At 30.4% G+C, this 13,468-nt stretch overlaps 1 protein-coding gene across 3 annotated transcripts in view; it reads left to right on the top strand.

The window, feature by feature from the left end:
• The first annotated feature begins 324 nt into the window (after nt 1–324).
• LOC126849666 (uncharacterized) overlaps nt 325–13,468 on the top strand; it is a 41,479-nt gene continuing 28,335 nt past the window's right edge. Inside the window, exons 1-2 of one of the 3 annotated variants that reach the window (XM_050591719.1) lie at nt 325–477; nt 943–1,160. Coding sequence is in view for 1 of the 3 variants with exons in the window: in XM_050591718.1 (XP_050447675.1) it covers nt 12,891–12,939 (49 nt within the window). In the remaining 2 variants the exon portion in view is untranslated. Of the gene's footprint in view, nt 478–942; nt 1,161–12,471; nt 12,940–13,468 lie in introns of those variants that run through there. The other 2 variants (XR_007687424.1, XM_050591718.1) reach the window with 2 other exon arrangements.

Raw genomic sequence — 13,468 nt, 5'->3', positions numbered from 1 at the left:
AATTGGCAGTACATATCATGAATGAAAATATATAATATATATACAGAATGTCTTCATACATTTTCCCTAAATGCGCCTGATTCATATATTAAAATTAAAGCATTCATGTCCCTAGATATGTGTATGCATATAGTTTTGCAGTATTGCCATTACTGGCAGTCTATACGTCATTTTTGTTACGTCATTGACCTTCTTGTTTACATTTTTAACGGCCGTGCCGTTAGTCACCATTGACCTTGTTCGGCGAACGCACGGTGATAATAGAAAATATTAAAAATATTATGTTTATTTACTTCCTGCGTTAGTGGAATAAGATATCATATCGCATGTTGTATGTGTATAGAAAATATTAAATAGAGATGAAAGACTTTCGTCTCGATCCGTCGAGTAATTTATTGTGAACTTTGTGCGTAGAGCATCGTGAATGTCGTTGCGAACGGAAGCTGGATCTTGAAAAACCGTTGCACTCGTGAACTTGTAAGTATATATATATATAACAGAAATATACCTCTTTCAAATAAACTTTTGAATTGGACTCTAACAATCATGTTTATATAGTAGTTTATCTCATCTTTATATATTTATTGATAGATGTTTGATTATACAATAATATGCTTCTAAAGATCTGAAAAAGATTTTGCTTAAAAATTAAACAAGAATAAATGATAATGTAGCATCATCAGATGTTATTCACGCAATATGCTTGTACATTGAAAAACAGCACACAATATATGCATACACACACATTTCTTTATATCAACGTAAATCTTCGTAAATCTTGCATTCATAAAATTTAAACTGTCGTTATCTCTTAATCGATAGTGGCATTGTCTCAACTTTTCTCATCCATGCATGATATTTGTTAGCGGAATCTTTTGATCTTATACGGATAGCGTAACGTTTCATAGCACGTAAATTAAATTCCATTGATAATGTCCTTAGGTAGAATTAAAAGCGGAAATGACGGATTGTTTCTTCTCGGCTTTCCTGCAAACAACGCATTTCGCGAACATTGCGGGAACGGTGAAAGCAAAAGCGGAAATAGTGGCGATAACAATTCTGGGAAATGCGAAGAAACGTCGCCGACAAAGACGATCGATAGAAATTACCAACGATTCGATCTCTTGCGGGCGGCTGAGAGAGCTTTACGTGAAAGAAAGGTAAGATCAATTTTATTAATGCCAGACAGAATATGGAGACAACCGTGGGAATAGGTGAAATTCGATTACAATCGCTATCGTTTCTTATTATTTAGCCATTTCCTGAGCATTTAACGTGCATCTCGGCACACAATTGTATATTTTAAAATAAATTTTCGATCTCAAAGTTTCAAATTCATTTTTTAAAACTAGTAAATTTGTCTATTCGTGAATGAAAAAGGAGGAGGGTGAAGAGATTTTGTCTAATCAGGCTTGATGAATGGACACACGAAATTTTCTTTAAGAACCGTAAAAAATTCTAACATTATAAATTATATTTTTAAATCAATTAATTATTAATACTTGTTAATTATCAATTAAAGTATATAATAATATTCAAATTAGAAAATAGATATCCGATAAAGATTTATCTATTAACAAAATAATGAAAGTACAATCTATTTAATAAAGAATTAGGAGAAATATGATTTAATCAGAATTCATGTTATCGATCCATAAAGAACGAATTATTTCATAAATTTTTATTTTAACAAAAAACTGTAATAGAAAATAAAATAGTGTGAGATCTTTAAAATATAATACTTTAGAGGAATTTCAAATAAACAATATGATGAACTTTGTTTTTGAAATAAAACAAATTATGTTTTTGCTAATTTTATTAATTTTATATTGAATATATAAGCAATAAATGTAAGAAATTACTGGGGCGCGATTGTAAAAGAATGTAATTTGTTAAGAAAAGCTAATTCTTATTTGTTAAAGAAAGTATAGTTTGTATTTACTCTTGATACATAAATCGCAAAATTTATTATTTTACAACATGCAATTATCAATCGACAATTATTGCGGAATTAATTAGAACTTATTTAGCGATCGCTCGAGTTATTTAGACTAATCGACAGAAACAAAATTGTGTGACTTTCGTAATAAATCATCAAATGGAATTGCAATCATTAATGATTTGGTAACACCACAGAGATGTAACTGCATCTCGCGCCTTTCCATCCGATATGCAATGTTCTGCGACTAATTGTGAGTGTAGCGATCACGTATGCACATTGCATAATGCATATCAAGGATGATGTTCCCTCCATCTCAACCTTTTCAAGGGGCAGAACTTTCACAGCGCGCCACATTCTTCGGACATTATCCCGTTTCGATCGATTTGATCGGTGTTCGGTTAATTTAACACGGTGAAACTATCTGCTGCACCGCGCGCCGTCGCCTTCGGCGTTCCTCTTCGCTAGTTGCCGATTTCGAAGTCATTGACCAAAGCTGCTTGTCTGATACTAATGATACTATTCAAATTAGTCGAATGATCTGCGACGGATCATAGAAAAAATGACGGCTTTTATAAGATATTATAAAATAATGTTTTTTTTTCCGTCCGCGTTGTAGTTAACATATTTTATCGACGAAATTTCTCCTCTACATGTAACTTTCTTTCTATATATATTAATTTATTAATGACAAATTTCTATGATTGCATATCAATTAATATTTTGTATATTATATATTCTGCAGGTTGATATTGTAAATGTACTCCACCGTTTTTTCTAGTCTTATTATAGCTATATCTTTTATTTTTGCACAATTTCTATCTAGAAATTTCTTGTTTTATTTCGACTTTCTTACAATAAAAAATTGCTTTTATCTTTAATCTAATCTATCTTTAACTACAAATCTTTATAAAATTCTAACAGCACCGCGCGAGTAATTAGATGAAATTGATTAAAAAAATAATAAATCAATACATGTACACACATATGAAAGAAAATAATTTTATTTTTATTTTTCATTAAACACGTAGCTAATATATGGATAATTTATATAATAATAAACGTAAATATGTACTATCAAATTATATTTTACCTTATTATGATCTGTGGCAATAAAAGTATCTTTTTTTTATTTTTAAAATGATTCTTAATTGTTTACGAATTCTTTGAGTTTCCTTAGTAGATATTCCTTAAATGTAATAATCACATTTAAGGTTTGAAATTCTACGTCATTACGTAGTATATTATAAATTGAACAAATCGGGTCATTGCACCTTTCCATCGAGACCTACTTCTGCATTCGTCGTGGAAGGATAGTGAAACTTCTCGACTGATGTGACGCATCTCGCGCATCAATTATGCCTCTCTTTTTTTTTTTAAACAAGATCTTGGCTCTATTCCCAGCGCGCAGAATTTCCAGTGAAGCGTGAAAATCGCGTCTCTTTTCGCGAGGCGTGAGAAGGCCGCACATAAAACGAGGTCGAAGGAAATTGACAAAGATCTCAGCGATGACGCGTATCTATCCCTGAACATTGACGATTATCAGAACGGAGAAAGCGATACACGTAAGTCGACCGTATGACTCACATATGACATATTTTTTTTTTAACTTTGATTTATTCTGTCGTGACATTCTCCCATTGTGGGCTGACAATATTGTGATCCTATGTGTTCTTCAATATTGTTACTGACCGTATCGAGTTTCACTTCGTCATTTTCGATCGACTTGGTCTCACAATCAGATACAAGTTAACTGATTCTAAGAGTGTGAACGGCTCGATGTCATCTACTATATATATATATATTGCAGTTCTACTTTTAACATAAATGGAAACAGAAAATTTAATTGCAGCTTTTGGAATACCAGCTTCGATTCTTTAACATTAGTTTAAGAATCTTCCAACAATCTGACATTGATAAATTCTTAAGTTCTCTTCTATAAGTCTTATTTTATGTTTAGGCGAGCTATGTAATTGGAAACCCATATGTGTGTGTTATAAAAGTTTTAAAAGTGTGTTTTAATACTTTTAAAAGGTCCAAATAATAATAGAGATAATCAGAATAATATTATTAATAATAATTCTAATATCAATATTTTTAATTTAATTTTAGATTATATTATTAATTTTTTAAAGTTCAGAAATTAAAGTTTTATAATATGTTTACTTTGGATTTAGTTGTACTTCTTTAAAAATGCTACATCGCATTAATAATATTGCTAATTATTCTTGACAATAGAGACTGTAGAGGAATTAATATTCTTCATTTATATTCTTCTTTGATAAAATATCAAATAAATAAAATATTAAGAAAAGCGAATTGTAATAAAAATAATGCAAAAAATATACAAATAGTCTTTTATCGCCAAGTTAATGCTTATTTATATCAGATTTTAAGATTGTTTGAAATTATTAATTGGTCTTACTGGATTGCTTATTTAGATTTTGTATATATAATCCGAAAAAAGAAGAAATTTTCTCTATTGCAAGAGAGCTAGAATGAATCAAGGAATTTTTAAATTTTATCTTAATGGAAATTGTGCAGAAATAAAAGACTTTAATTTAAAATTAAAAAAAAGTAATATATTTTTACAATAATTTATTTTCTATGCATAAACATTTACATCAAAATATAAAATTTTTATAGATAAAATATCGCATGCAATTTCTAATTGAGAAGATAACTTGGTTTTTGCATTTACGTGTTAAAAGGAAGAAAAGTACCTCTCTTACGTACAGTTATTCGTTTGTTCGCTTTACGAAGAAATACTGTCTCAGATGAATAAATTCAGCAACAGAGTGCGGGCAACTGTACGCATTATCTGCTGGGGAATCGAAACCGAGTACGGTAACGGTCTTGCATCTGTTACCTGCATGCTACAGTCTATGCTATGTTAATGCCCGCAGGACTTCATCATATAAAAACATCATTTTGCGTCATTGCGCGTTGTATCCCATTATAGTTATATCTGACATTATGAATTTCGCGAAGCAAATCGCAATTTGTATAGTATTTTAACGAATAGTATTTTAACAAGCTTTTATTAGTTGTACGGATTATTGTGTTTCATAAGACTAACAAGTTTGTCAATTTTGTTTTCTTTATAAAACGGATTTTTCATTGAGAAGAAACCAGTGTTACAGTAGCTTCCTTTTTAAAAATCTTTGAAAGCATGCCGTCAATCGGCATAAGCCCAGAAGAGAAAGCGATGATTCTCGTAGTCTTATCATATTCAACTGGATTCGTAGAATTGTGAAAGATTTTTTTGTACATGTTGAACGCGCCAACGTCATCTCTTTTTAATCATATCGCTACACCAAGAGTAACTGTATAAGACCCGGATATAACAGTGATAATGACTTTTAGAAATCGACATTAACGAACCATTTTAATTAAAATGATGTAAGTCAAATTTTTTATTTCAATTTTGAATTTACGATGGATCGACTAAACGTAAAAAATCTTAAGACTCGGCTTACAATATTTTTAAAACAGATGGGTCATATGAAGTGTATAATTATGAAATTCCCAATATTATACAATACGTATACATCGTTTTAAATTAAATGTTGATTAATTTTATTAAAGTCCGTATTTTTTATTAAAGATTTTTCAGATTATTTCAAATAAAAGCAACATAAATATTTGTTCTCAAATAAAGTTATATATATATATATATATATATATATATATATATATATATATATGCAAATTTATACAAATATGCTTTTATCTCGAAAAATATCGAATCCTTTAAGAATCGTTTGTTCTCTAATTAATTGAAAGCCGTAAAGATCATAATAATGTAAATTTCTTTAAAGTGACCTCTTTTTGGATTGTATGGCAGATTTATTTTGTAAAAATTGCCGACTAAAGGGAATAAAGTGAATATGAAATATGATCCTGGTGAGAGTATCCAATTAAAAACAAAAGGATTAGAAATTTTTTATCATTTTTACTATTTGGCATTTAAAAGTATTTATACTAGTTGCGATAGTGACGGGGTTAATGAGAGTTTTCAACGATTTGATTAATAATAGGTACGCTTTGTACTCTGATTACTAGAGAAAGCATGCAATGAGGAACTCGATCTTTGAGACTAATCGTGTCATTTTAGACATTTTACGTCAGCATAAACACTCAGTATTATTGCAATTATGAAAATGGCTCTATTTTAAAGTCAATATCCTCTAATATTTATAGAAGTTATGAAGAAGTTAGAGATACGTTTAATAAAACATTCTGTATATTTTATGAGTTCACAATATGGTGATTATGCATTTAAACGTTTATTATTTTGGACAGATTAGTCGTATTAAAAATTTATATATTTTTGATGTTAAATTACATGAAAAAAAATTATGGTATTTTCTCGCCAAGCATTTATTTTGTACAGATGATAACTTTCTATAAAGTCTATAAAGAAAGTGGAGTAAAGGGCACTATTAGATGGAAAAGTGGCAAACGACACCACATGCATTATGATATCTTCATTTGAATGTATCGTAGCACAATGCAATGCGCACTGACCTACTCGTTGCAAGCTATTATCATATCATTTTTTTAATAGTTATACAAATTTCACAACATATATTTCGTTACGGGAGAAAGACTTGATGTAAGGAACGGAGAATAAAATTGCTGAAAAAAATATATATTTAATAAAAACAGAGATAAAGGTATTTGACATACAATGATAATGGCATTAAGTTTTATTTTTATTATCAAATATTTTAAGAGTTATCTTATAATGTTCAGCCTAGTTGTCATTAAAACATTTGATAATTTTTCTCCGATTTGCTTGATAATTTTATTTTTTTGTAATTGACATGAGTAAAAGAACGTATTTTTATGGGTGATATAACGATTTCTTTAGTCTTTAATTTAATTACGGTGCAATTAAGGAACACTTAAGAAAAATTTAACGAAAAATTGTGCCGTTTTTTAATCCTTGCTTACTGAATCAATTAGTCTCTAGTGAATTAACTCGTTAATTAATCAATCGATTAAAGTTGCACAAGAGAGTATAATTGTACAACAATAATAGAAAAAAAAACATGATAGTGTGAGAAAATTTACGCATTGCGCATGCAAACGAACAATAATATAATCGCAGCTGTATCACCATCTTTCATCTCTTCGCTGCTTTGACTTTCCATAGCCATCGACTTTCCTAAGGAATTCCCTAAGGCTAGATTGGGGTCGCACGAAGTACACCAGTAGATGATGAACGTACTGTATAGTAAGCAGATTGCGGAAAAAGACGCGCGCAAAGAACAATTTAAGTATACTTAAACAATGCGCACACGTATATGCTCTGAGAAAAAAGTACATTACAGTCGTGTTGTAATCATAATGTCCTTTGACTTATTCGCGGCAAAATTGAATCTTCCACAAATCCGGCATGTAAATCTCTTCAACGTTCTTGACTCGCTTGCAAACAATTTACAGAGTTTGTAATTACCGGGTTGATCAAATTCTTACGAAATAACGTTATCAATCTTGTTTTTACAAATGATTATATATAAACATCATATGTAAAATCATTGAACAATACTTGATGTATAAATATAATAAATTTTTGTTGCGAATATAATGAAACGGTAGTTTAACATTTTTATAATTTAAAGATTTAATTTTTTTCCAATTCAAAACATAAATAAAAAGCAATCGTGAAAGAAAAAAATAAATAAATAAAATATGAAGTAAAAATTATTTGTCAGTGGAGGAGAGAAATCAGTTATAAATATTGAAACACGCATTGAGGCAAATTTGCTGTTCGATAACCCGAAAATTCGAGGACGCTGACACTTCGATCGATTCGTATGCACGAAATGAAGAACGGTTATGGCCAGGTTTGCGATATACGATTAACGGAGAAGCGGGTCCTACCAGATTAGAACATGCCGGTCGACGACCTCGCCTTTATACGCGTTCGAAATCTGATGATAATTATTTAGCGAATTTCGAAAGTTTAATAACGCCCGCAGTGATGATGACGCAGTAAAGAGACTCATGGAATTCAGCTACGAGTCATTTACGAGTCATTTTGATAGTCCAAGTATAAGAGTGAAAAGTAAGAAAGAAAAATTTATAGTTCCTGTTTTGCAGTTAATATCTAGTCTAGATCACGTGGAGGGGAAAAATTCCTTATGTGGCAATCTTATTGTACTACATTATTCCACTGGAAGATTAAAATGATAAAACTGTATCTTAATTCTTGACCTGTAAAATTACAAAATATGAAGTAAGAAGACCAATTAATACATATAATTGAGAAATTTATGATGAAAGTTTCATATTTTAAAAATTCTGTCAAAGAATTTGAGGAAGTGATTAAAAACGATAGTGGCGATAGCGATTTAAAGCTTATAATTCTAATTCCACTGTACTCTTTTTCCTTTATGTCTTTTGATTCATAAAGCAGAGAAATTACTTAAGAGTTATATCTTTATAAATCTTAATGTAAAAAGTATGATATATATTTATAGAAAGAACAATGTTCCAAGAAGAACAATGCTGTAATTATTTTCAAGAAACTGATATGTTGCCCATACGAAATGTGTAAACTGACAAAAGAAAATTTTTCGCACAAAATTACGAGAAAGAACCGCAAGTTAATTCACGCATAATATCCATTTTGTGCAAATCTTTGTAACGGATTATTATTACAATTATTGCAAGGAACTCATACATGCAGAATTATAAGTCCTTTCTCCATCTTTCTCATTAGTTGTTATTAAAATAATAATTAATTTTTTATCCGTATATAGGAAATGCAATAAAGGATATAGAGAGAAAGAAAGAACATGAGCGATTAGAATATATAACTATTTAATAAACAACAATTTAATTACTTTATAATAATTATTCATTGTGAAGATTTAAATCACACAATTGCATTACTGTATATTGCAATAAAAAAAAGTTTGCACGATGACATTTGACAACAAATCTACAGAAAAAATTTGGAATTCTAACAGTGTGTGCTTACTATATGTTTTTATTCTTAAGAAAATATTTAATGATTATGAAAATTGAGTATTATTTTTTAAATAATCGATAAAAAAATGCATGGGGATTTTATTTTATATTTTATATTTAAATATCGTCGAATCCGCTGTGCCAGAATCATCGGGAACCTGAACGAAAACCTGATCACGATAATGGGGTACTCGCGTGAGATGTGTTTGTGCATGTGCATACGCAATGCAGATGTGATCGGCGCATATATGTGTCCATTCGTGAGTCCATAAGCGGCTACAAAGTGTTACGTTTGTGTTGTATGGCGGTCGCGGTATGTGGGTCATGAAGCCGGCGTTACTAACAAGTGACTCGATTCGAGGCGATTCGTGAAGCGACATACACTGCTAGCTTTCATTGCACCGAATTTCCATCTTTTGACAAATTTAATCCATCTATTTTTTGATCCAATATATTAATCGTACAATCGCGATTTGTAAATTGTAAGAACAATGCCTTGTACTCACTCAGTTCTACGACTGCAAAGTAATTAGAATTAATCCATCGAGAATCACATGCTTAATTCTATGTACATAAATATAGCAATTATCATAATTCACATTATATTTTAGATGCATTAGAAATAATAGATTGGAGTAGCATTAGATAATTAGATATAATATTTCACAATAGTATTTGTCGTAAGTATTCGAGTGAAAAATTGGGGAAAGTTTAACAGATACTGTTAATTTTATACGCATGAAATGTTGTGTGTATATATTATATTGTGCATTTAAATATAGAAAAATATAATTAAAATTTCAGTTTTAATTTTTGGATTTTAGTATAAAAAAATCGGATTTAGAAAATATAATGAAAGAAAAATATTACAAACATAAAACCAGTGAATAACACTATTTCCTACAACGATGTTTTTTTTTCTAAATTTATAATTACGTATATAATTAAATTAAAAATATATAATATTGATGTGTATTTCTCTTTTTATTTTTTTGAAACAAATATAATTATATTCAAAGATTTTTTTCATAAAAATAAATATAGATTTAACGATAACTCACATAATTATACTTAAACATATGTACATATAAAATATACTTGTTATACATATGTCTCTCTCTTCAGAGAGATTTCAATGCGTGATTTGCATTGCGGAGATCTAAATGCTTCTTCACGCATAATTGCATTCTCTGCATTGAATACGCAGCTGACATTTTTTATTTTTATTTTGTGATTAACCGAGCGATCGAGTATCCGTTTCATCTCGAAATAGGATCGAGTAAACAAGAATTACGCACGATAATCGAAAATCACGCACGATTGATTCGTTGTGGCTATCATAAAGCAACCGGTTGTCATAAATGCAATGGCTGCGATCGCATGATAGGCGCGTACGCGATTCTACTCGCATGTTCACGCATTTCATTTCTAATTGAATAATCAATCGCGACCTCTTCTTGATCGAGTGACACGGAATGCGGCAGACGAACCATACCTATGTATGACTTTGCATTCAAAAACCCGGTTATGCTCTTTGTACGTCAATCTGTTTATTTTAAAAGAAAGATTATATAAATATAAGGTTTATTCTGTTTGAATATAATTCATTCGCAAATTTTTTGAAAATCTTTTAGCTCGATCTTCCCATTAGCTTTTCCAAAAGAGATATCTTTGAATTAAAAGCGACTCTGATATAAAATTATAGAATATGAATTGATCTCTGTCTTGGAAATATTTTTTTTTTTTGCAATTTTCCAAAATTTATCGCAATGCACATTGAAATAACTTGGATCCCAAGCACATGAGATACTTCTGATACACGCATGGACTATTAAATTTCATGGTTGCGTTAATCAGCACATGAGGCGCTCTGTAAAGATACAATTATGGATGTTCTTCATTGTTAGCATCAAGAAACCATAATTAACTCGAACAAGGAAATGCCGAGGGCTAGGCGAGCTGGTTTAGGGTGACGCGGTTGGGTGATCATCTTCCTAATCCTTCTTTCTTGAGTGCAGGCATTCTAGATTCTTTCTGACCGGAAGAAAAATGAAAGAAAATTTTACATTACATCTAAACAAGAAACTATATGTATATAATTATAAAATATATATATATATATATGTACATACACATACAAAATATATGTATATGAGTACACACACATAATTCGAAAAGAATAATTTTTTTAAAATAAAGTTGGAAAGACGAGTTAGAAATATAATTCAGATAAACTTTACATAATTTCCACATAAGCTTTGACATATGAGGAGATTGTTATTCCGTTACATCGTGTATTTTGCAAGAAATATCTTTCTTGTTATTAATTTAATTCCATGTTACGAAAAAGAAATTATTTAGGTACAATGTACAAATTATGATCTCACTTATACTTTCCGCAAAATTATGCATACGTTGTTCTTAACTGCTAGTACATTGTTACAAATTACCGTAGAATTTCCACGAGTTTTCGCAATTGCATATATTCGCGGGAGCTCTATATATCTGTTATTTTCTTCGAGACGCCTCGTTTCCATTTCTATAGTTCCGTGTGCTTTGCTCTGTGAATTTACAATTATATCGCACATGACGATTGCAAGTTGATGATTATCAATTATCGTGCATCGTAGAAACGTCAAGAATTATGTAAAAGCGTGAATTGGGGAAATTTATATGTTTAATTCTTAGAATTAACTTTTATGTAAAACTTCGATTCAATCTGCATTAAACGTTTTCGACATTTTATTATAACAATACGTTACGCGATGCACGTAAGCTCCGTACAATATTCTTTCGTCATTTGCTGTAAAATTACCCCAACACTTTCTTACGATCTCTATAAATGTATAATTACACGAACAATTAAATCTAAGGTATTATATCTGTCGGTATATATTAGATTAATTGCTGTTTGATCATTTAAAAATAATAATTTATAATTTTAAAACGTATCATTAATAATAAAATAGTTAATAATTAGAAGTTTTTGAAAAAATTAATAACAATTATAAATCAAATAATATTTAATATAGAAAAATATTTTCTATTTATAACAAAGCATTTTTTAGTTTAATTGTAAATTAGAAAATTTTAAAAGATGAAAAAAATGCGGTTTTCCGCTTGTATCATTCATAAATCATATAATCTCTTCGAATTTTCTGTATAAATATGTTAAAACATTTTATTTGTTACACATAATCACGTGTATCAACACACCCCTGTTACATTCCTCCAAATAGCTTTTTCTTTGGGAAAGTTGATCAAAAATCGTTTTTCTTAGCAAAATAGCTAATTCAGCTATCCCACGGGAAAAGCTATCGTGTTCTCGCTATTCGGTGACGTATCGGCATGCAGGTTGACCTGAATACCAAAGGAGAGGCGGATAAGTAAAAAGAAGGGAGGATGAACAGTCAGTCGGTCGCATAAGCCAGCCTCGTTCCTGATGGCAACCAGCACAGCGGTTACCTGTCGAGATGGTGGCGGGAGGAATAGCAGGTGGAGGGGACCAGAACACCTGGTCGACTTCCTGTCAGAGACCCAGAGAGTAAGCGTCTCAGTCCTCAGGAAAGAACGTCCGACATCGGTACATTGATACTTAAAATTGAAGTCTCGAGAGTCACACCACGAGTTCTGGCAGTGAACTCGTGCGAGCACTATTATTTTAATCCTGTTCGAAGATACCTGAGAGACAAATTCGCATGCGCGTTTTTTAAACTCGCGTTTCGAACAAACGTTCGCGTTCGATGCTCGGAAGAAAAAAATAAAGAGAGTTGCCCATATCCGGTAATAATGTTTTTCTCGAAGTGCATTCGGTGAACTTTTCTTTCGGAACCGACGAAGTGCGATTGTTACGGACGTATTAATTACTGTTCCGTCTCGGAGTTGTACCGGAATAGCAGTTTCTCCAGTTTTCCGGAACGAGAGGACATACAAATTGAAAATTTCCACGCGGAAGTTCGCCAAGGAAATGGAACGCAAGACACTTTGCTTCCTTCTCATCGCTCTGATTGCCAAAAGTGCGTAAATTTCTTTTTTACTGCTCTAATTATCGATTATCTCGAGAATTAAATACACATTATATATTAAATAACAATTATTATACATAAAAATTTCTACAAATAATAATTGTCAGGAAATATTCTTAAATATTTGAAAGCTTTTCAAAAATGAACAAATTATAATATGCAAATTATATATATGTGCTGATTGGCTAATTATATATTTATAATTGTATATTTATAATTATATATTTATATAATAAATTGCAGATATACTCTAAATGCTCGATAAAAAAATATTTGTATGCTATATATACATATATTTACAATCTATATATATATATATATATATATTATAATTACATACATGAGAATTATACATAATGATATGTGTAAATGAAACACGATATAAAATTAGCTATTTTTTACGATTGCTTTTAATCGAGTTTTTGTGTAACGATTTATTAGAAATTTCTTTTAAAGAACGTAATTGAATATTTTCTTAGAGAACTTTATTACACAGTGGATAGGCATTTTGTGCAAAGAT

The sequence above is a fragment of the Cataglyphis hispanica genome, chromosome 5 (genome assembly GCF_021464435.1).
Source record: "Cataglyphis hispanica isolate Lineage 1 chromosome 5, ULB_Chis1_1.0, whole genome shotgun sequence".
Lineage (NCBI taxonomy): Eukaryota > Metazoa > Arthropoda > Insecta > Hymenoptera > Formicidae > Cataglyphis > Cataglyphis hispanica.
This window is presented reverse-complemented; position numbering and strand designations above follow the sequence as displayed.